This window comes from Periophthalmus magnuspinnatus, chromosome 8, assembly GCF_009829125.3.
Source record: "Periophthalmus magnuspinnatus isolate fPerMag1 chromosome 8, fPerMag1.2.pri, whole genome shotgun sequence".
Lineage (NCBI taxonomy): Eukaryota > Metazoa > Chordata > Actinopteri > Gobiiformes > Gobiidae > Periophthalmus > Periophthalmus magnuspinnatus.
This window is the reverse complement of record NC_047133.1, coordinates 5849980-5870649: the sequence shown is the minus strand read 5'-3', so window position 1 is coordinate 5870649 and position 20670 is coordinate 5849980. Positions and strand designations below refer to the sequence as shown.

Below are 20670 nucleotides of genomic sequence, written 5' to 3'. Positions count from 1 at the left end.
CACCCGCACACTTTCGGCTCTTTCCGTCTCCTCTTCGGCTCTTTCCGTCAGCTCTCGTGAATACCGCTCGGGATTCTTCGGCAGTCTCCGCCAGTTTCCGGCTCGTAACGGTCGCGGTGTTCAAAGCTCGAGCCGTAGACACTCGGTAACTCGGGCCTCGGTTCGCGGAGAAGTGAAGCAAACGGCGTTAAAGCCCCGGGACGTGCGTGTCGGAGCCGTGGGGCGGAATGACGGTGCTCCAGGAGCCGGTCCAGGTGAGAGTCTGGGTCCGCTGCGGTTCGGATCGGCTGCGGAGGGCCCGGGAGAGCTCGGGGCTGCAGGCCGGGGACAGAAGCTGCAGCTCGGCCTCAGGGAGCGAGGATGTCCGCTGCTGCTGCGGAGCTCCGGGGCTCCGGTTCTCCGATTCTCCGGTTCTAGGCGTTAATTCGGGCCTTTCAGGTCTAGAACCGGGTCCCGGCTCGGTTCCGACTCAGGTCTGTTGCTGTTAGTCTTAGATTCAATGATGGAGACAAACGGTGAAAGGATCAGAGTGCACACCAGATTTCTATTTCAGTTTGGTCAAATTTACACCAAACGTAATTATTTAGTGAAGTTGAGTCTTTTAGATGGACATTTTTAAAGTCTCCATGTGAATTCCACTGTACAGATGTGTTCGGCTCATATCACACTGAGAAATAATCTTTGTGATGATAAATGAAGGTATTTCAAGTTCACACGGGTCGGTTCATTTACGTCCGTTTTCGTCTTTGCATTTTTTGTGATTTACCACAAACATCTGGTCTGGTCTCTGCATCTGGAGCGTTTTATGGCGTTTATTCTTAATCGGTTCATGATTTCTGCCTGATGGAGCTGTTTTCACTGTCAGGTCATGTTGTAAAGTGATGTGACTCTAACCGGAGGCGTCCTCACAGTCTGGCTTTAAAAATATTCATTTTTAAATTAATCTAAATTAACCACTGACATGTCATGCTCTTATAAAAATACGTTTATGTGTTTCTATCTTCAAATGGAGGTCTGTGTGAACCCTTCTGATATGGCTGTATTATTGTCATTTATATTAAATTACGTGTTAAACGGTGGAGTTTGTTCAAGCCGAAGTCTTATTTAATCAGTCTTTTGACATTCGGCTTTGGCGGAACATGTGAACATGTTTTTAAAGTGTTTATAAAAGGAGCAATGTGCGCAAATCCTGAGGTTACACGAGGGTTAAGTGAAACAGCCTGGTGCACTTTGTCAAAGCTGTTTCTGTGCCACATCAGACCCGGGTCTGGCCCTGGTCTTGGTCCTGTCTCGGGTAAACCTGGGATAATTTCGTGCTGAAGCAGATTTCGGGCTCATTATGGCCCCCAGAGGTGTTTTAATGTCACTTTGCCGCAGTGTTTGTGTTGTTAGCTCCGAGGCTAACGCCGCAGTGAGCTTTGGCTGGGACCAAACTCAGATTTAGGGGCAATAAACAATGATAAAGTCAAAGCCGCGGCCGAAGGCCCCCGGGTCGGTCCCGGGATGCGGGTGGTCCCGGGCAGGTCTGGGTTTAAAGCCTGTCTGTGCATTAAACGGTAAATATTGTGGTGTTTGAGCGGCTAACTGCGCTTAGCTGCCGGTGCTAACATTAGCATCAGCTGTTAGCCACATTAGCCTCTGCGGAGAAAACCTGTGATTATGATTTTATTAATGTTTAATGTGATTTAAATGAACCTGAAGGCGTCATTACTCAGTGAGACACGTGACTGTTTGATAGAATAAATCCTATTCACCTTCTTATTTATTGTGTGAGCTGGCTCGCGTTTCATGTGTTTTAATTTGATTTTAAGTGTTTTAAACAGTTTTAAACTGCTCTGTTCCCAGGCTGCAGTGTGGCAGGCCCTGAACCACTACTCCTACCTGGACGCGGTGTTTCTGGCGGAGAGGCTCTACGCAGAAGGTAACTACTGTGTGTAACGTGTGTGTACGTGTGCACGGTCTAACCCTGGTCTCTGGTCTCAGTTCTCAATCCTGGTCTCAGTCCGCTCTGGGCTCTGGGCTCTGGGCTCTGGGCTCTGGGCTCTGGGCTCTGGGCTCTGGGCTCTGGGCTAGTCTCAGGTGTCTGCTCTCTCTGGTATCGCTGGTCTCACGGGTCTCTCAGGTCTCTGGTTTGGGGTCTCTGGTTCTCAGTCTCCGGTTCTCAGTCTGGGTCTCTGTCCTGGTCTCTGCTCTCTGTCCTGGTCTCTGCTCTCCGCTCTCTGTCCTGCTCTCTGCTCTCTGTCCTGCTCTCTGCTCTCTGTCCTGCTCTCTGCTCTCTGCTCTCTGTCCTGGTCTCTGCTCTCTGCTCTCTGTCCTGGTCTCTGCTCTCTGCTCTCTGTCCTGGTCTTGGTCGTGGTCTCTGGTTCTTAGTCCGGGTCTCGGCCCTGGTCTAACCCTGGTCTCTTGTCCCCAGTGCGGTCTGAAGAGGCCCTGTACCTGCTGGCCACATGTTACTATCGCTCGGGGAAGGCGTACAAAGCCTACCGTCTGCTCAAGGCCCACTCCTGCTGCAGCCCCCAGCTCCGTTTCTTGTTAGCCAAGTGTTGCGTGGAGCTTAGCAAGTAAGTGCCCCTGTTCGCCCAGCTCCTGTACTTCTGTGTATATTTCTGGTACATTTATAGTACTTTGGTGTACTTCTGTGTATATTTGTGATATTTGTATGTTGCAGACTTGCTGAGGGGGAGCAGGTTCTTGTTGGAGGAGTTTTAAACAAACAGAAATCTCAGGACGACATTGTGGCAGAGTTTGGAGACTCTGCTTCGTTCACTCTGTCTCTGCTCGGGCACATTTACTGGTGAGTATGTCTACTACAGAACGCTCTGACCCGGTTCTGACCCGGTTCTGACCGGTTCTGACCCGGTTCTGACCCGGTTCTGACCCGGTTCTGACCTGGTTCTGACCTGGTTCTGACCCGGTTCTTACCCGGTTCTTGTCTCTTACAGTCAAACAGACCGAGCGGCCAAAGGAGCAGAATGTTTCCAGAAGAGTCTAAGTCTGAATCCGTTCAACTGGAGCCCTTTTCAGAGCCTCTGCCACCTCGGTAAAACTACTGCTATTACTGCTACTGCTATTACTGCTACTGCTATTACTGCTACTGCTATTACTAGTACTACTAATACTACTGCCCTCCTGTTCCATGTTAGGGGAGAAGCTGGATCCAGACCAGGTGTTTCGTCTCCCACAGATGGCTCCGCCCTCTCAACCTGTAAGCCCCGCCCAGAACCAGAATCCCAGTCACCGATTGGACACGGCCCTGATGGAAACGCCACAGGACACGCTGGTGTGTACTTGTCTTTATGGTTTATTTATGTTTTTAAAGTTTTATGCGGGTTATTCCAGTTTATGTATAAACTGTTACCTTAGTGATCAGGAATCAGGCTGCTCTTTAAAGGTTCCAGTGAAATGTTTGTGCTGCTAAATGAACCCACAGCCTGTCCCTCTGGGCCATCTCCATATCAACATAGCTTGTCTGTTTTGTTGTATAATTCATTTACAGTAACTGGACATCAGGTACAGCCTTAGACCATGACTTTATTATAAAACTATATAAAACGGAGGTAGTCTGTTTATAGTATAGTTGTAGTTCAATTTATTTTTGTAAAGCCCAAAATCAGAACAGCAGTTGCTTTAGGGCTGAACATGAGAATGTATTTAACACACAGAAAGTTAGAAAAGCAACAGAAACAGACAAGCAAATTAATCAACAGAAAACAAGCAAGTGGAGAACTATTCCAAAGTGCCCCCTGTCCTTAGACCCTCTTTCTCAGCAAGGAAAAAAAAACAGTGGGGGGAAAAAGAGAAACTTCAAGGAGAAGCACAGTGAAGAAGAGATCCACGCCCATGGACGTACAGCTGCAGACGTGTCCAGGATTAATGTGCATCCATTTGCAGATAGAGTTCAAGACTGCAGGGCCAGAGCCGCTCAACTACAGAGGGAGAGGGGACAGAGGGAGGCTAATCCACGGTAGGGTGGGGGGCATCCTAACCAGATATTGGATCATCCAGCAAGGTGATGGAAGAGAGGATCCGGGTCCATGGAACAGGATCAGGGCACAGGAGGCACGTCTAGGGTCCAGCCTACACGAGGCGGTCAGCAGCCAGGCATCTGAAACAGTTGCACTCCCCAGAGGGGAGTGGGACGGGGAACAACATGTTGAATAGCAATGAACAAACTGCAGGTGAACTGAATAATGAATGTTGACAGGGAAAATAAGCAGGAACAGAGGATAGTGCTCAGGTAGTGCTCCTAAGGCAGCTTAAGTAAAACTGCAGGTTGTATTTTTGCTCCTAACTGGCCTGGCCATAAGCTAATTCAAAGAGGAACGTTTTAAACTCGTCTTCCTTACAGTAGAGCTGGAGGCAACACTGACACTGCCCAGTGTGAATCTCTGGTCAGATGGTATCGCAGGCCTTTGGGGCCTAAAACAATTATCTGTTTTTTCGGGGTTAAGAAGCAGATAGTTAGTGTCAGTCAGGGTTTTATGTCTTTTACACAGGCACTAAGTCTGTCTAATCTGTCTGATCTGGTTTCATTGAGTACAGCTGTGTGTCATCAGCATAGCTGTGGAATTTAATATCATGTTTTTGATGATATTGTATTACCTAACAGCAACATATGAATTGTGAACAGTGGTACACCATAGGCTACTTACAGCATGACGAGGAGCTCTGATTTACATTAACAAACTGGTATCTATCAGATAAGTAGGCAAGGTAAGTTTATTTGTATAGCACAATTTGTACACAAGGTAATTCAAAGTGCTTTACAGAATAAGAAGGACATTAAAATCACACAAATCTAAACATAAATAATCATCATAAAATCAACATTAAAACAGAAGTGCAGAATAAAAACCTTTAGTTAAGGTTAAGTAGGATTTAAACCAGCTGAGGGCTGCCCCGCTGACACCTGTGTCACATTCTTTTTTTTAAAATTGTAATTCTTTATTTTCAGATAGTGGTATATAGTTGCAGAGTTCGTTATTAGATCAAATACGGTACCGTAATCATCCACTTTCTGTCTTTTGTTTCTTTTTTTTTTTTTTTTTAAACAGAAGTTACACACAACATAAGGGAGAGAAAGAACCAGCGAGCCAGTGCACCTTAACTAGACATGTTCCTGTCACATTCTAACCTCTGTAGTACCATATTGTGGTTGAACTCTGCACTGAGGTCTGAAACCAGACTGAAAGTCACAAATGACTTGTTATTAGCTGCTGACAATGGACTGGTTTAAGTGGTGCAGTTTCTTTGCAGTGGTGAGCGCTGAATCCTGATTGAAAAACTTAAAATTAATTACTAGCCTGCGGGTGGCGACAAAGCTGCTTAACTGCAACTTTTTCAAGGATTTTTGAGACAAAGGGAAGATTAGAGATGGGTTTGTAGTTGGCTAAAAGTTCAGGTTCAAGATGAGTTTTTTTTCAGAAGCGATTCAGTCGCTGCATATTTAAATGACTGGTGGACGCAGTGGTAATGTTTGTTTGTGTCACAGGAGTTGAACCGGCTGAACTTGGAGGCGTCTAGTGGGAAGTTGACCTCTGACCTCTCTGTGTCATACATCGATTCCTCCATCATCTCCCCGGAGACGGTCTCCGTGGCGACCGCCGCCTCGCTGCTTAGCAACAAGCAGAACAAACCCAAAAGTGGGCGTAGCCTGCTGGGAGGCCCGCCCCCTCTCAGCCCCCTCACACCTAGGTGAGTGCCCCCCCCCCCCCCCCCCACCCCCCCCCCCCCCCCCCCCCCCCCCCCCCCCCCCCCCCCCCCCCCCCCCCAGGTTCTGGCCCACCCCTCTGAGGTTCTGCTCCGTCCCCTCTGGCCGTGCGCTTTGGCAGAGGGGGGCCACGCGGTTTAGACATGTTGGTAAATCACAAATGCTGCAGTTTTTAAATATTTATTTTTTAGTTTTGGGATCCTGCCCCTGGAGCCGAGCCCCGGAGACCCCTCGTATCTACAGAGCTACAGCAGCGGCATGGACTCTCAGCCCAGTGCTCCCAACAAGAAGGTACTCCTTGTAATAAACCTGTAACAAGAAGGCACTCCTCAGACGTCCTCACTCCTCACTGCTCCTCTTTCTGTCCCAGCTCTAGTGAGGAGTAGTAAGGAGCAGAGGGTCCCTCACGATTCTATCCAATACATGTGATAATCAATATATTGCACATAATGTGTCAATATTTTTCAAGAACCAAATACAGTTTAACGGTGTTTCTAAAACCACAACAAAACTGTCACAAAATAATCTGCAAAATAAAAGGTCTGTCTTCTACAGCAGCCCACGACACAATACTGCAACACCACATGAATGACAACGAGTCAGCCTCCTCCATCCTCCTCCATCCTCCTCCACTGCTTCCTCTTGCCTCCCTCTTCCTTGGTCCTCCTCTGCCTGCTCCTCCTCCTCCCTCCTCTGCTGTCTTCTTGCTCTTCCTCCTTGCTCCTCCTCTGTGCTCCTCCTTGCTCCTCCTCTCTCCACTTCTTCCTCTGCCTGTTCCTCCTCCCTGCTCCTCCTCTGCCTGCTCCTCCTTCTCTCTCCACTTTCTCCCTGCTCCTCCACCTCTTCCTCCTCTGCCTGCTTCTCCCTCTCCCTGCTCCTCGTGTTCCTTCCTCCTCCTCTGCTTGCTCCTTGCGTCTCCTCCTCTTCCTCCTTGCTCCTCCTCCCCCTCCTCCCTGCTCCTTGTTGAGGTTAAGGACTCTGTCTCTGTTCAGGCCGTTTCAAGGATAAATCAGTCCAAGGTTTTCTCTCAGAGTGGAAACAGCAGAGAGGTGCTCCCCATCCCCTTCAACCAATCACTGCAGAGCTCCGCCCCCCACACCAGGTAACCCCGCCCACATGCCCCATAACCCCCAGTGTTTTGAAGAATGAACTCTAAATATCTTTAGATTAAAGTTTGATTCTTTCAGACACACGTGTGACGGCAAGTTTATTTGAATTACTTTGTGTACGAGTTGTGCTATACAAAGAGCTTTACAGAATAAGAAAGACATTAAAATCATAAAAGTAACATTAAAAGAGAAGAATACAGAATAAAAGCCTTTCAGTCATATGCAGCAAAACAGGCCTCTACTTTGACAATGTTTAAATCCAGGCTCCAAATGGTTCTGTCTCAAATATTCAGGATGTTAAATTCAAAAGATATCTGGTAATGACAGTGCTCCAGACCTGAACTCTGGCTCCTGTATATACTGTCTGACCTTTGACCTCTGACCCCCACAGCGCGTCCCCTCAAGTCCTGAGTCCCTCTGGACCCCCCAATGTCCAACCCCGACGCAGCTCCCGACTCTTCACCAGCGCCAGCTCCACCGCCAAGGTAGGGGAAGGCATATGAGGCGCACGGAGATACAGCAGGATGGGAGGGCATCTGACATATTTGTGTTGCAGGAGAACAGTAAGAAGCTGAAGATGAAGTTTCCAACTAAAATCCCAAACAGAAAAACCAAATGTAAAACCAACAAAACAACGTCAAACTCCAACCTGAACGAGAGCCTGGACATCATGCGCCTGGAGCCAGGACTTGGACTCAACCAGGACTCCAAGGTCCAGACCCACGCCCGGGCCACCGCAGGTACTGCACCTTACGACATACTGATTCTGATACCACAATGGTATCAGAATTTTCCACATTAAATAGTAGTATTTTTCTTTTATATTCCCATGTGGCCTTATATCTATGTAATCTCTCAGTCCAGGTAAGTTCCATAGTGGTCCATGGGTGTGTACTAGTCTGAGTCTAATACTTGTTCTGATACAGCTCAAGATCATTCTAAAGATATTCAGGAAATGTTCATTTTTGTCCTGTCAATGGGACTTTTTAATATTGATACCTATGAACGAGATCCAGAACCAATTTGCCAAGAAAAATATGTTGAAAATGACAGGAAGTAAAATTCTAAAATGGCATCATCTCGGGAGAACTCTGTTCAGAAACACTTTATGTATTACATCCAGATTTCCCTTTTGATTACACTGGACTTTTGCCTTGAAATATCCCATATATAAACTAATTTTAACAACAAAAACTCAAAAACCTCATTAGCTGTCCCTGTTTTAAATATTGGCCTATAGACTGTGAGGACGTCATCTGAAACACAGCAGTTTCCTGATGTGATGTCATTTTTCCATTGTGTGATGTCATGAAATGACCAAACTGGAAAAAAATCAAAACCTTTTTTTTCAAATTCTTAAATGTAATGATGTAACTGTTTTAGTCAGATGTGCTCTAAGCACAGGCTCTGTAAACATACTTTTGGCCTCTTTTCAGACAGTATCATGAGTATCCTGCGGGACATGGGACGAGCCTTCCTCCTGCTCTGCTCCTACAGCTGTAAAGAAGCCATCGCTGTGCTGTCCTCGCTGCCCCCTCACCACTACGCCACTGGTTGGGTTCTCTGCACCATCGGGAGGGCGCACTTTGAACTGGCAGACTACACACAGGTAACTACTCATAACCAACTACACACAGGTCCTGGTTTAGTTCCAGTTCTTAGTCCGGTCTTGTGTCCTCAGGCTGAGCGTATCTTCTCGGAGGTCAGGAGGATAGAGTCGTATCGTGAGGAGGGGATGGAGATATACTCCACGACGCTGTGGCACCTCCAGAAGGATGTGGCTCTGAGCGCGCTATCCAAGGAGATGACAGACATGGACCGAAACTGTCCTCAGGTACAACTACATCCACACCTCCACCTACAACAACACCCACCTACCTCCACACACACACACACAACTTCAAAAACACGTACACCTCTGCACACGTGCACACGCTCAAACCAACTGTCCTCAGATCTGCTGTTGTGACGCTTTGACCAATCAGATTAAAGTATTCCTCATGACATATTCCCCATCGGTTTCAGTGACAGACATCCCAGATGATGTGTAGAACTCCACTTCAAACACATATCAGCCTGGAGAGCACCAGGTGGTGCTCAGACCGGGCTTGGTCCTGGCTCAGTCCTGGCTTGGTCTTGACTTGGTCTTGGTTCATCTCTTTCAGACCTGGTGTGTGGCGGGGAACTGCTTCAGTTTACAACGAGAACATGACATCGCCATCAAGTTCTTCCAGAGAGCCATCCAGGTACTACTACTCATACTGATACTTGTATTACTATTGATACTTCAACTGGTACTTCTTCTTCTAAGGTGGTATATGTCTCGTTTAAGGCAGTATGTGTGTCTCTAAATCCAATATGTCTGTGCGAAGGTGGAGCCGGGCTTCGCGTATGCCTACACGCTGCTGGGACATGAGTTTGTTCTAACCGAGGAACTGGATCGAGCTCTGGCCTGTTTCAGGAACGCCATCCGAGTCAACAACCGCCACTACAACGCATGGTACTATTATTTACTAGTACTGTTACTACAACTGCTACTACTTCTACTACTATTACTACTACAGCACATGGTACTTTTACTACTACTATTACCCCCAGATATTTACACAGAAAGACAGTATGTGAAGTTTTGTGTTTTAATTTAAGACAGGCTTTTTTTCAAACTGTCTGAAAATCAGCAGTATAGCACCAACACACGGGATGAACATACGTTCATGTTAAGAAAACAAAAAACCAACACGAACCTTCTACTTTTTATTTCCTCTGAAAGCTTTTTGGGTCTTTTTACATTGACTAAGTTCTTCCTGCTGCCGCCTCCAACTTCACACCATCAGAGCTTGGCTTTAATAAACTATTTCCTCCTTTGAGGCCAGATCCATTGCCTTGAACTTAAAAGCTGCATCATTTGCCTTCCTTTGTGTGTTCTCATGATGAGGGTGTGTGCATGATGCGCAAAATGACCCACGCCTGTCTCACTTTTGTGTTTACGGCTAGAGAGTGCCCCCCGGTGGCCGTTGGTCAGTAAAAATCTACAAATTAGCCGCACTCTTGTATAGGCCGCAGGGTTCAAAGCGTGGGAAAAAGTATTGGCTTGTAGTCCGAAATTTATGGTACTTTTACTACTGTTCCAGCACGTGGTACTTACCATGTCTGTCTGTGTGTGTGGCAGGTACGGTCTGGGGATGATCTACTACAAACAGGAGAAGTTTAATTTGGCAGAGATTCATTTTAAAAAAGCTCTGAGCATCAACCCCCAGAGCTCTGTGCTGCTGTGCCACATCGGGGTGGTGAGTCCTGGGTCCGGGTCTGGGTCTAGGTCGGGTTTAGTCTTGGATATGACTAAATTAGCCTAATCCAAGTCCAGACTCAAGCCTGGCCTAACCCTGGTTCTGTTCTTGGTTCAGGTCCAACACGCTCTGAAGAAGTCGGACGTGGCTCTGGAGACTCTGAACAAAGCCATCAGCATCGACCCCAAAAACCCTCTGTGCAAGTTTCACCGAGCATCCATCCTCTTCTCTAACGACAAGTACAAGGTACTACCATGCTACTACTACAGTACAAGTACTACTACTCCGACTGATTTCTGTTGTGGTGACCCTGTGGCAGCCCTGTGGTGTTATGCTCATATTTATAGGTGATATTCATGTCTGTTGTGTTCAGGCGGCGCTGCAGGAGCTGGAGGAGCTCAAACAGATTGTTCCCAAAGAATCTCTCGTTTATTTCCTCATTGGAAAGGTAAGCCCCGTCTCTGCCCCGTCTCTGCCCCGTCTCTGCCCCGTCTCTGCCCCGTCTCTGCCCCGTCTCTGCCCCGTCTCTGCCCCGTCTCTGCCCCGTCTCTCACCTGTCTCTCACCCGTCTCTCACCCGTCTCCTGTCGTGGCAGGTATATAAGAAGCTGGGGCAGACGCACTTGGCTTTGATGAACTTCAGCTGGGCCATGGACCTGGACCCAAAAGGAGCCAACAACCAGATCAAAGAGGCTATCGACAAGCGCTACCTCCCAGACGACGAAGGTACTGAACTGGGGGGGATGGGGGGACTTGAACCGGGGAAACTGAACCATAGTTTTGTTGTGCAGGGCCGGAGGAAATGGCGGACGCAGACGACACTCAGCTTCAGACAAACGACAGCGACGACGTTCTGTGAAATGTTTTTTATTCTTTTTACTCAAAATAAACAATAAAAATATTCAACACTAAACAACTGATTTAGTGTTCTGTGTGACGAACAGGACGAGAGGAGGAGGAGGAGGAGGGCTAGGACAGGAGAAGGAGACAGAGGAGGATGCGGAGGAGGATTAGAGAGGTGGAGGCATAGACGGAGGAGGAGAAAGGTAGAAGGTGCAGACGGAGGAGAGAGGTAGAAGGTGCAGACGGAGGAGGAGAGATGGAGGCGCAGACGGAGGAGGAGAGATGGAGGCGCAGACGGAGGAGGAGAGATGGAGGCGCAGACGGAGGAGGAGAGATGGAGGCGCAGACGGAGGAGGAGAGAGATGGAGGCGCAGACGGAGGAGGAGAGAGATGGAGGCGCAGACGGAGGAGGAGAGAGATGGAGGCGCAGACGGAGGAGGAGAGAGATGGAGGCGCAGACGGAGGAGGAGAGAGATGGAGGCGCAGACGGAGGAGGAGAGAGATGGAGGCGCAGACGGAGGAGGAGAGAGGAGGAGGTGCAGACTGGAACAGGAGAGACAGGAGGAGGAACAGTGAATATATGTAACGGAGGGTTGAATGATGCATTGAATCTGACTTTGATTTGACACAACACAAACTTTATTGAAGATTTTGGCTCAGGGGTGGTGCCAGGGGCGGGGCTATACTCCAGGGGGCGGGGCTACAGTGTGCAGTTGGCCTCAGGCGAGAGGCGACACATGGCGACCGTCAGGTAAGTCTCCACCTGAAACACACGAGAGTCAGAAAAAGCCTATATACACACACACACACACACCAGAGGGCAGCAGACACAGAGTAAACTGATCACACGAGGAAAGAGGGAGGGAGGAAAATCAGGATCAGGAGTGACGGAGGCAGAGGAATGAAAAACCAATAAAGAAGTCTGGACAATCAGATACTAATTGATTATTAAAACCAGTATCGGAACTTTTCTTATCATCGTGGTATCGGGATCAGTATCAAGTCTTTCGTATTAAAATCCAGTTTGAAGTTTCAGTATCGTGACATCTTTGGTCATGTCACATTTTTCCTCTGTCCTTGTTTTGGATTAGGTTTGGTTTGTGTTGTTTGTTTCTGCTGTTTTTTGTTTGTGTGTTTTGTTTGTGTTGAGTTTGTACCTTGTGCATGTCTTTCCTGAAACAGGCCAGCAGTTCATAGTTCCTCCTCAGGTTCTGGTCCGGTCTTTGGTCATAATCCTCAAAGCGACCCAAGGCCACGCCCCCCTCCACGAACGCTGCCTCCTGATTGGTCTGCAGTCACATGACACTCACACCAGTTTATATAAAACTTAATTGCTCTCCGAATCAAATCACCACAAATGAGTCTAACACCAGGTCTTGGGTCTTACCCGGATGAGTAGCTGGAGTCCAGTCTTGAGCTCGGTCAGTTTGCCTGAGATCTGGTCTCTGGACAAAGCTGCGAGTGACCGAGACGGAACCTCCCAAGACTCGACCAGACGATACGACACCAGCAGCAGCTCCAGCACCTGTATACACACACGGCAGTTGTACTAGCAGTAGTAGTAGTAGTAGTAGTATAAATACTACAGAGCTCCATTCTACTGCTACTACTACTACTGCACAAGGCAATCAGTTACAGTAGTAGTCGTAGTACTCGTACTCAAAGATCTCCGCTGTTTCTCTAGCAGTAGTAGTAGCAGTAGTAGCAGTAGCAGTAGTACTCACTGAGCTCCTCTGTGTCTCGTGCTTGTCGATGGGGCTGATGATGTAATCAGAGTTACAAAAATCCTGGAGAAAAATTTTATTGAGCTGACGCTTCTCGTCAGGACCCAGAGAACTCTCCTATAACACATTATATAAACAACATTCTTTAAACATACATGTTTTATACACTAAATAGACACCCAACATATACTCAAGACCCAGAGAACTAATATAGACAGTTGAAACCAGAAGTTTACATTCATTATGTAAAAAAGACACATACCTTTTTTCCCCCTCACTGTCTGACATAAATTCAGACAAAACTTTTCCTGTCTTTGGTTCAATTAGGATCACCAAAATTATTTCTCTTTCCTAAATGCCAGAATAATGAGAGATGGATTTTTTAGACAATCTTTCATGACCTTCTTAAAAATCAGAAATTTACATACAGTAAGATTACTATGCATTTAAACAATTTGAGAAAACCCAGATCTTGATGTCATGTCTTTTTGAAGCTTCTGATTCTTGACAACATTTGAGTTAGAGACACACCTGTGGATGTGTTTGAAACTCACCTGAAACACTCTGCTTCTTTGTGTAACATAATGGGAAAGTAAAAAAAATCAGCCAAGATATGGGGAAGGGAATTGTGGACTTGCACAAGTCTGGTTCATCCATGGTGCAATTTCCGGATGCCTGAAGGTGCCACTTTCATCTGGCCAAACAATTATACCCAAGTATAAACACCATGGGAATGTCGAGCCATCACACTGCTCAGGAAGGAGACGGGTTGATCTGCACATTTCAGACCAAAGCACCTTCATCTCTGACACAGAGCCCAAGAACAAAAGCAATAGACCTTGTGAAGATGCTGCTGAAGCTGGTGAGTGTGTCATTATCTACAGTGAAATAAGAACTGTCATTTACTCCATTACTCCAAAATAAACAAGACAGATTACTTTGCAAATGCACACATGAGAGACATGTCCTGTGATCTGACAAAACTTAAACTGAACTGTTTAAACATAACAATGCGCATTATGGCCAGAGGAAAAAGGGGGTGGTAACATCATGTTCTGGAGTTGTTTTGCTGCAGGAGGGACTGGTGCACTTCACAAAATAGACGGCATCAGGAGGAAAGAACATTATTTGGAAATACTGAAGCAACATCTCAAGACATCAGCCGGGAAGTTAAAGCTTGGGCACAAATGGGACTTCCAAATGGACAATGACCTGAAGCATACAGCCAAACTGGTTACAAAGTGACTTAAGGATAACAAAGTCACTGTTTTAGAGTGGCCATCACAAAGTCCTGATCTTAAACTTGGCTCAGTTACACCAGTTCTGTCAGGAGGAATGGGCCAAAATTCCTGCCATCTGTTGTGAGAAGCTTGTGGAAGGAAATCCAAAACATTTTACCCAAGTCACATAGTTTAAAGGAAATGGTACCAAATACTAATGAAATGTATGTAAACTTCTGACTTTGAAGAAATTCATGAACAATTGTCTTAAAAATCCTCATTATTTATTTCATTTAAGAAATAGAAATAATTTGGTGACCCTAATTGACCTAAAACAGGAAAAGGTTAGTTGGATTTAATGTCAGACAGTGAGGAAAAAAAAAGTATGTGTTTTGGGGTTTTTTTTAAGTTTTTTTTAATATATATATATAGTGTATGTTATATGGTAGTGTAACATCTGGCTTACACTGTACACACACACACACGCACACACTCAGGCCCAAGTACACATCACTTGTTTATATGTTGTAGTATTTAGTATTAACAGTATGTAAGAATGTTTTGTACATACAAAGTTTCCGAAGTAGCGCTGTGCAAGAATGTGCAGGTGCTGGACGCGGCTCACGGCGATCGTAAACAAACGCTGGCTGTCTGTTATTTGCTGAGAGCTCACGCCCAGTGACAGGACGACCAATAGGATCACTGCAAAATAGAAACGACCAATAGGATCACTGCAAAACAGAAACAGCCAATAGGATCACTGCAAAATAGAAACAGCCAATAGGATCACTGCAAAATAGAAACAGCCAATAGGATCACTGCAAAACAGAAACAGCCAATAGGATCGCTGCAAAACAGAAACAGCCAATAGGATCGCTGCAAAATAGAAACAGCCAATAGGATCACTGCAAAATAGAAACAGCCAATAGGATCGCTGCAAAACAGAAACAAATAACAAACAAATTTGGTAAACATGGTTAATTTGTTCTGAATCTGTCCCACCTCGCTCCATGCTCCGGGTCCTGGTTTAGTCCTAGGTTAGACCTGGTTCAGACCTGGTTTACACTGGGTTGTGGACTCTTGGTCTGGATTCTGGGACTCTCTGGTTCGTGTGGGTCTTATATTTAGGTCCATTCTTTGTTTAAATTCATGAAAATGAAAATGATCCGACACAAACATGGTAAAGTTTTGTATATTCACAGAACCAGCGATAAAAACAGGAAAGCTCTAACGCCGCTGATGCTAATGACGCTCACGCCACGGAAACATGAATATTTCACCAAGAGTTGTTTTCAGAGTGTTAACCTGTTTGAACATCTGCTCTGAGGTGATGGGCTGTGAACTTCTGGTCCAAAGAGTCTGCGGTTTTAAAAATGTAGACGTCAAACGAAGGTTTGGATGTTTAATTTCCACTTCAGCAGTTTGAGAAGAAAAGATAAAAAAATATGTTGAAAATGGCAAGAAAAGAATTGTAAAACACGTTGATGACATCATACTGACGATGATGTCGTGCTGACGTCATCGTCGCGCTGACATCGTCGCGCTGACATCGTCGCGCTGACATCGTCGCGCTGACGTCGTTTGTCATAATTTATGAGTTAGAAGCACATTTTTCTGACACTTTATTTGGGACATTACAGCAGTAGTAGTGTAGTGTACCACAGGGTTGCTAGGTAACAGTTATGGAATGTGATGTCATGATTTCCATCCAGGAAGTAAAATCCTAAACTTTAAAAAATTGACAATCCAGTTCATTTCTAAAAACATTTTTATTAAAATGTTACATATAATGAATGAAGTACCTGCCATGGCTCTTTAAGAAAGAAAGAAAGAAAGAAAGAAAGTGTTTCGTTTCTTTCTTTCTTTCTTTTTCTTTCTTAAGAGTGGAAGAAAAAAGAAAGTCTTTCTCTGTTTCTTTCCGTTTCTTTTTCTTTCTCTTTCTTTGTTTTTTTTTTCTCTTTCTTATTTCTTTCTCTTTCTTTCTCTCTTTTTTCTTCCTCACTTTCTTAAGAAAGCAAGTTTTTCTCTCGTTCTTTTCTCTTTCTTTGTTTATTTCTTTTTTTCTTTCTTTCTCTCTTTTTTCTTCCTCTCTTTAAGAGTTGAAGAAAGTAAGTCTCTTTCTTTTTCTCTAGTTCTTTTTCTTTCTTTCTTTTTCTCTTTCTTTTTGTTTATTTCTCTTTCTCTGGAAGAAAAAAAGAAAATAATTTTTTCTCTATTTATTTTTCTCTCTTTTTTCTCTCTTTTTTCCTTTGTTTATTTCTTTCTCTCTTTCTTTCTCTCTTTTTTCTCTCTTTGTTTATTTCTTTCTCTCTTTCTTTCTCTTTTTCTTTCTTCTTTTTTCTTTCTTTTTTCTTTCTCTCTTTCTTTCTTTTTTTTCTTCCCCCCTTTCTTAAGAAAGAGTGGAAGAAAGAAAGTAAGTCTTTCTCACTTTCTTTCTTTTTCTCTTTCTTTCTTTGTCTTTCTTTGTTTCTTTTTCTCTTTCTTTGGTTATTTTTCTCTTTCTTTCTCTCTTTCTCTCTTTTTTCTTCCACTCTTTGTTAAGAAAGAGTGGATGAAAAAAAGTCTTTTTCTTTCTTTCTTTCTTTCTTTCTTTCTTTTTCTCTATTTCTTTCTCTTTGTTTCTTTCTTTTTCTCTTTCTTTTTGTTTATTTCTTTCTTTCTGTCTTTCTTTCTCTCTTTTTTCTTCCTCTCTTTCTTGCTAAAGAGTGGAAGAAAAGAAAGAAAGAAAGTGTCATAGTTCTACCTGTTTGCATGTTTTTTCCTCAGTCTGGCTCCATTTTTCCGGCCCTTCTTTTGTGACCTCCCTGGGCTCAGCTCCTCGTTTTGTTAATGAGCCCAGGGTCGTCTAGAAAAACAACTTCTGTTCAGTTAAACTGTTTCTGTTCAGTTAAACTGATTCTGTTCAGTTATAAATAGTTTCTGTTCAGTTCTTGCTCGATTGTTGAACAGAAGCGTCTCTGTATCTGAATCGCCCTGTTGCATTTCTGAAGTTCTGAACGTGTGTTTCTCTCTGTTTGAGTTGCCTGTTCCTGAGTTTATTTCCTCAGTCTGTTTCCTCTTTTCCTCTTTCCCAGTGTTGGATGAGAGTTTTGTTGATATTAAAAACGTCTTTCCTCAGTTGTTTATTTGCTTAAATACCCATTTTCTGAACGACCTGTTAAAGTGACACTTTCTCTTTTAGTTTCTAAAACGTTTTGACTGCTCACTTTGTGTCGCACTTGAGTCCAGTTTACCTGTGATAGAAAGTCTTTCTCTCTTTTTCTTTTTCTTTTTTTCCTTTCTTTTTTCTTTCTTTGTTTATTTCTTTTTCTTTCTCTCTTTTTCCCCTCTTTCTTAAAGAGTGGAAGAAAAAAGAAAAGTCTTTTTTCTTTATTTCTTTCTCTCTTTTTTTCTATAAGAAAGAGAGAAAGAAATAGTCTTTCTTTCTTTCTATAAGAGATAGGTAGATAGAAAGAAATAAAGTCTTTATTTCTTTTTCTTTCTTTATTTCTTTCTCCCAATTTCTTTCTAAAAGAAAGAGAGAAGGAAAGAAATAAAGACGTTCTCTCTCTCTCTTTAAGCAGCAGTGTCCTGCTCTGTCTTGAGGCTCGTTTGTTGAGGTCAGTGATCGTGACAATCGTCTAATCTACTGGACACAAATGCAGGATGAGTCTAAGTCTGGTTTTGACAGTATAACTTAGATTTTTCCATTGTTTTTAGTAAAAAGCTGCAGATGTTTATTGTCGTTATTTGTTATTGATTTAATGTGGCTGTTAAAGTTCACGTCTGAGTCCATTATAACCCGTAGATTTCCCCCTTATCCCCTTGACACTTTATGTTTCTGTGGCCAAAGATGATGAGTTGAGTCTTGTCTGAGTTTAGTTGGAGAAAGTTGTTTTTCCTCCACACACTGATCTGTTGATGCAGTGAGTGAATCCTCTGGTCCATCTTCACCTGCTGCAGTGAGACATAGTCTTGATCCTGTTACATCTCAACTCTGCAGACGACACTCAGACCTGAGACTTTTCCCGCGTCTGTTGAGGCGGATGTCATTTGTCACCTTGATAAGAGCAGTGTCAGAGCTGAGGTGGGGAATAAAACCTGACTGGAAAACATCAAAGGAGTCGCTTTAGGATTTTTCTTTGAATTGTGGAATTGATTTCATTTTTAATGCCCTGAACCTTCTCATTAAAGACACTGCAAACTCATTGCACTTAGATGTGGAAATTAGTTCTAACAGCAGCAGAGCTGGAGGGTTTGTTGATCTGTTTACTGTTGCAAACAGGACTCGTTGTTACTGCAACTTCCAATAATGTCTGAAAAATACCTCTCCCTTGTTCTACATCACATGTGTCAAACTCAAGGCCCGGGGGCCAAATGCGGCCCTCCACAAAGAGGCTCTAAACGGGTGGATCAATGTGTAAATAAACACAGCTAACAAACAAACTACCAAGAGTTACAACTGCACAAAATAAACAAGTCTCAGATTTAACCAAAGAAAAAAAAAAATCTAGGGGGATCACAAATTCCAAGTCCAAAAGAAAAAAATCACAATGTACAAAAGTGGCATGTTGTTCCAGCCAGAACCAAGCAGCCAGGAGTGGCAGGGGGCGGGTCCTGGGGTACTGCCAGAGGTGGAAGATCTTGATTGGCCAGGCTCATAATTGACGCTCCAATCAGACGCAGGCCCTGCTGTCAATCAGCAGCCAGCTGGAGGAGCACCACCTGAAGAGGTGTTGGAGAGATAGGCGAGACAACACATGGGCATATAGGAGCTGAAGGCCCAGGGCCGTAACAGGTATGATGGTCTGAAAAATGTCATTTTATCAGGAAACACTCAGTTACACAGCAATATCTTTACACCTAGGCAATCGCATATGCAATATTTGTAGCTTGAATAAGCAATAAATAATTAAAATTAAAAAGTAGGCAGCCATTTTGCTGATGTGGCCCTCAGTGAGAATGTGTTTGACCCTCCTGTTCTACATAAACTGTAGTTGTACATGTGCATCTTTTCTCTGTAAATCTCATAATGATCCTGGAGCTTTGCACATTCCCACTCTCTCATCTTGTCCTGACCGAGTCATCATGACTCCATGACGTTTTCTGCTTATCTTTAAACATTTTAAGCTTCATCGGGGCAATGATGTCCAGAACATTCAAAACAAATTCAACAAATCATCAACATTAGAACATGAGGCATTTTCACTGAACAGTGCAGCCATTTAATCATTTATGTGTCTCTTTCTCTCAACTGCAGGACCAGCCGCTGGTTTGGGAATAACAGACAAAGAAGACACAGGAATGATCAGACAACAACATTCACTTGTGCTGAGCAGGTCCAGAGTGTGTCCTCTGTTGTGGGTGGACTCGCTGACATGCTGAGTCAGACCAAAGGTTCTTTAGCGTTTCTGTCAAACACATTATCCACATGTACATTAAAATCACCTGTAAAGACTAAACCATCAAAGTCTGTGCATACGACTGAAAACATCTCAGTAAAACCATCAATAAAACTTAGTCATACACCAACCTCCCCAGCACTGAGTAGAGTATGGAGGGGGATTGTTTTAGCTCCATTTGAAAGGAAACATACTCAAAAGATGAAAACACCCCAAAGGACAATCTGTGAATAACGACATTATCTCTAAAAAACACACACACACCTCCACCTTTTTGTTCACTCGTGTTTCAGATTCAAATTTGAAGTTGGGTGGAGTTGATTCCACTAGAATTTCATTACCTGTGTTTTTGTCGAGCCTTGGTTCAGTTAAAAACATAAAGTCAAGAACAAAAATGATTTGTTACATAAAGATCTGATATTGAACGCAGCAAGTTTCAGATTAATTTCTGTTGTATGGATATTATCTTGTTACTGGGAATGGGAACTAAAGTTCTCTGATTGGACACTCTAACTGTCCTTCTGTTAATCAGTCTGTGGATATTTTCTTTATCATGACTGTATGTCCTGGGACAGCAGAGGCCCTGTGTGTCCTAGCTCTTGGTGATAACAGCTCTGGAGGAGGCTGGGAAGGAGGAGCAGGGGGGAGTTTGGGTGAAAGTCGAGGGGGGATAGGTGGGAGAGCCTTTGGTGGTGAAACAGGCATAGTTTTCTAAGGGGAAGAGTTCAGCCTAGTTGATGTCAGAACTCTTGATTGTGCTGTACTGGGTGTGAGGGGAGCAGCTTAATTCCTGATCTGAGGTTTCTAGATGATTGGGAGGGGCCATGGGTGAAGTTGGGGAGGAAAAGGACAGTGAGGAGTCCCTAGAGGGAGTAGATGTAGCAAAGTGGACCCAGGGCTGGTCTGTGGGCAGGGGAGGTGATGGGGGTGCAGCTGTGACTGAATCCTCTGTTGGGGCTGTGACAGACAGGTTCAAGGCCTGTGACGATGGCTCTGGGGGAAGTGACGCTGGTGATGAACCCTTCACTTGGGAAGGTGGTGGTGCTGCTGACTTGTTCTCTGGAGGAGGTGGTGGTGCTGCTGACTTGTTCTCTGGAGGAGGTGGTGGTGCTGCTGACTTGTTCTCTGGAGGAGGTGGTGGTGCTGGTGAATCCCTCGGGGAGATGGTTGTGGTGCTGTTGGTGACTCCTTCGCTGAGGCAGGTGGTTGTAGTTGTGGTGCTCCTGGTGGTGCTCCTGGTGGTGCTGACACATTGGTTCAGTCTCTGGTTGGCGCAGCAGGGATGCTTCTCTCATTCCTCTTTTCTCTCACTGGTCAGTGCCTCAGAGGAGGAGGTTCTCCGTCAGCGCTCTCACTCCACCTCTGCTCAGGTGTGGGCCATTTCCCTTGAACAGATC

General features: G+C 44.7%; 2 protein-coding genes across 2 annotated transcripts; one reads left to right on the top strand and one right to left on the bottom strand.

Moving 5' to 3' along the window:
- Positions 1–78: 78 nt before the first annotated feature.
- Positions 79–11021, top strand: cdc27 (cell division cycle 27). Its single transcript, XM_033970474.2, has 20 exons — positions 79–254; positions 1846–1921; positions 2414–2561; positions 2669–2794; positions 2943–3040; positions 3144–3280; positions 5492–5694; positions 5902–6001; positions 6703–6812; positions 7211–7304; positions 7376–7559; positions 8256–8428; positions 8501–8653; positions 8985–9065; positions 9192–9319; positions 9989–10106; positions 10224–10352; positions 10480–10554; positions 10702–10831; positions 10897–11021. The coding sequence occupies exons 1-20, from the start codon at positions 228–230 to the stop codon at positions 10962–10964; spliced, it is 2358 nt and encodes a 785-aa protein (XP_033826365.1). The 5' UTR covers positions 79–227; the 3' UTR covers positions 10965–11021.
- Positions 11022–11612: 591 nt separating this feature from the next.
- On the bottom strand, positions 11613–14974 carry gh1 (growth hormone 1). Its single transcript, XM_033970506.2, has 6 exons — positions 14895–14974; positions 14464–14594; positions 12673–12789; positions 12336–12473; positions 12106–12237; positions 11613–11711 (listed from the first exon to the last, which is right to left on the bottom strand). The coding sequence occupies exons 1-6, from the start codon at positions 14902–14904 to the stop codon at positions 11649–11651; spliced, it is 591 nt and encodes a 196-aa protein (XP_033826397.1). The 5' UTR covers positions 14905–14974; the 3' UTR covers positions 11613–11648.
- Positions 14975–20670: the final 5696 nt, after the last annotated feature.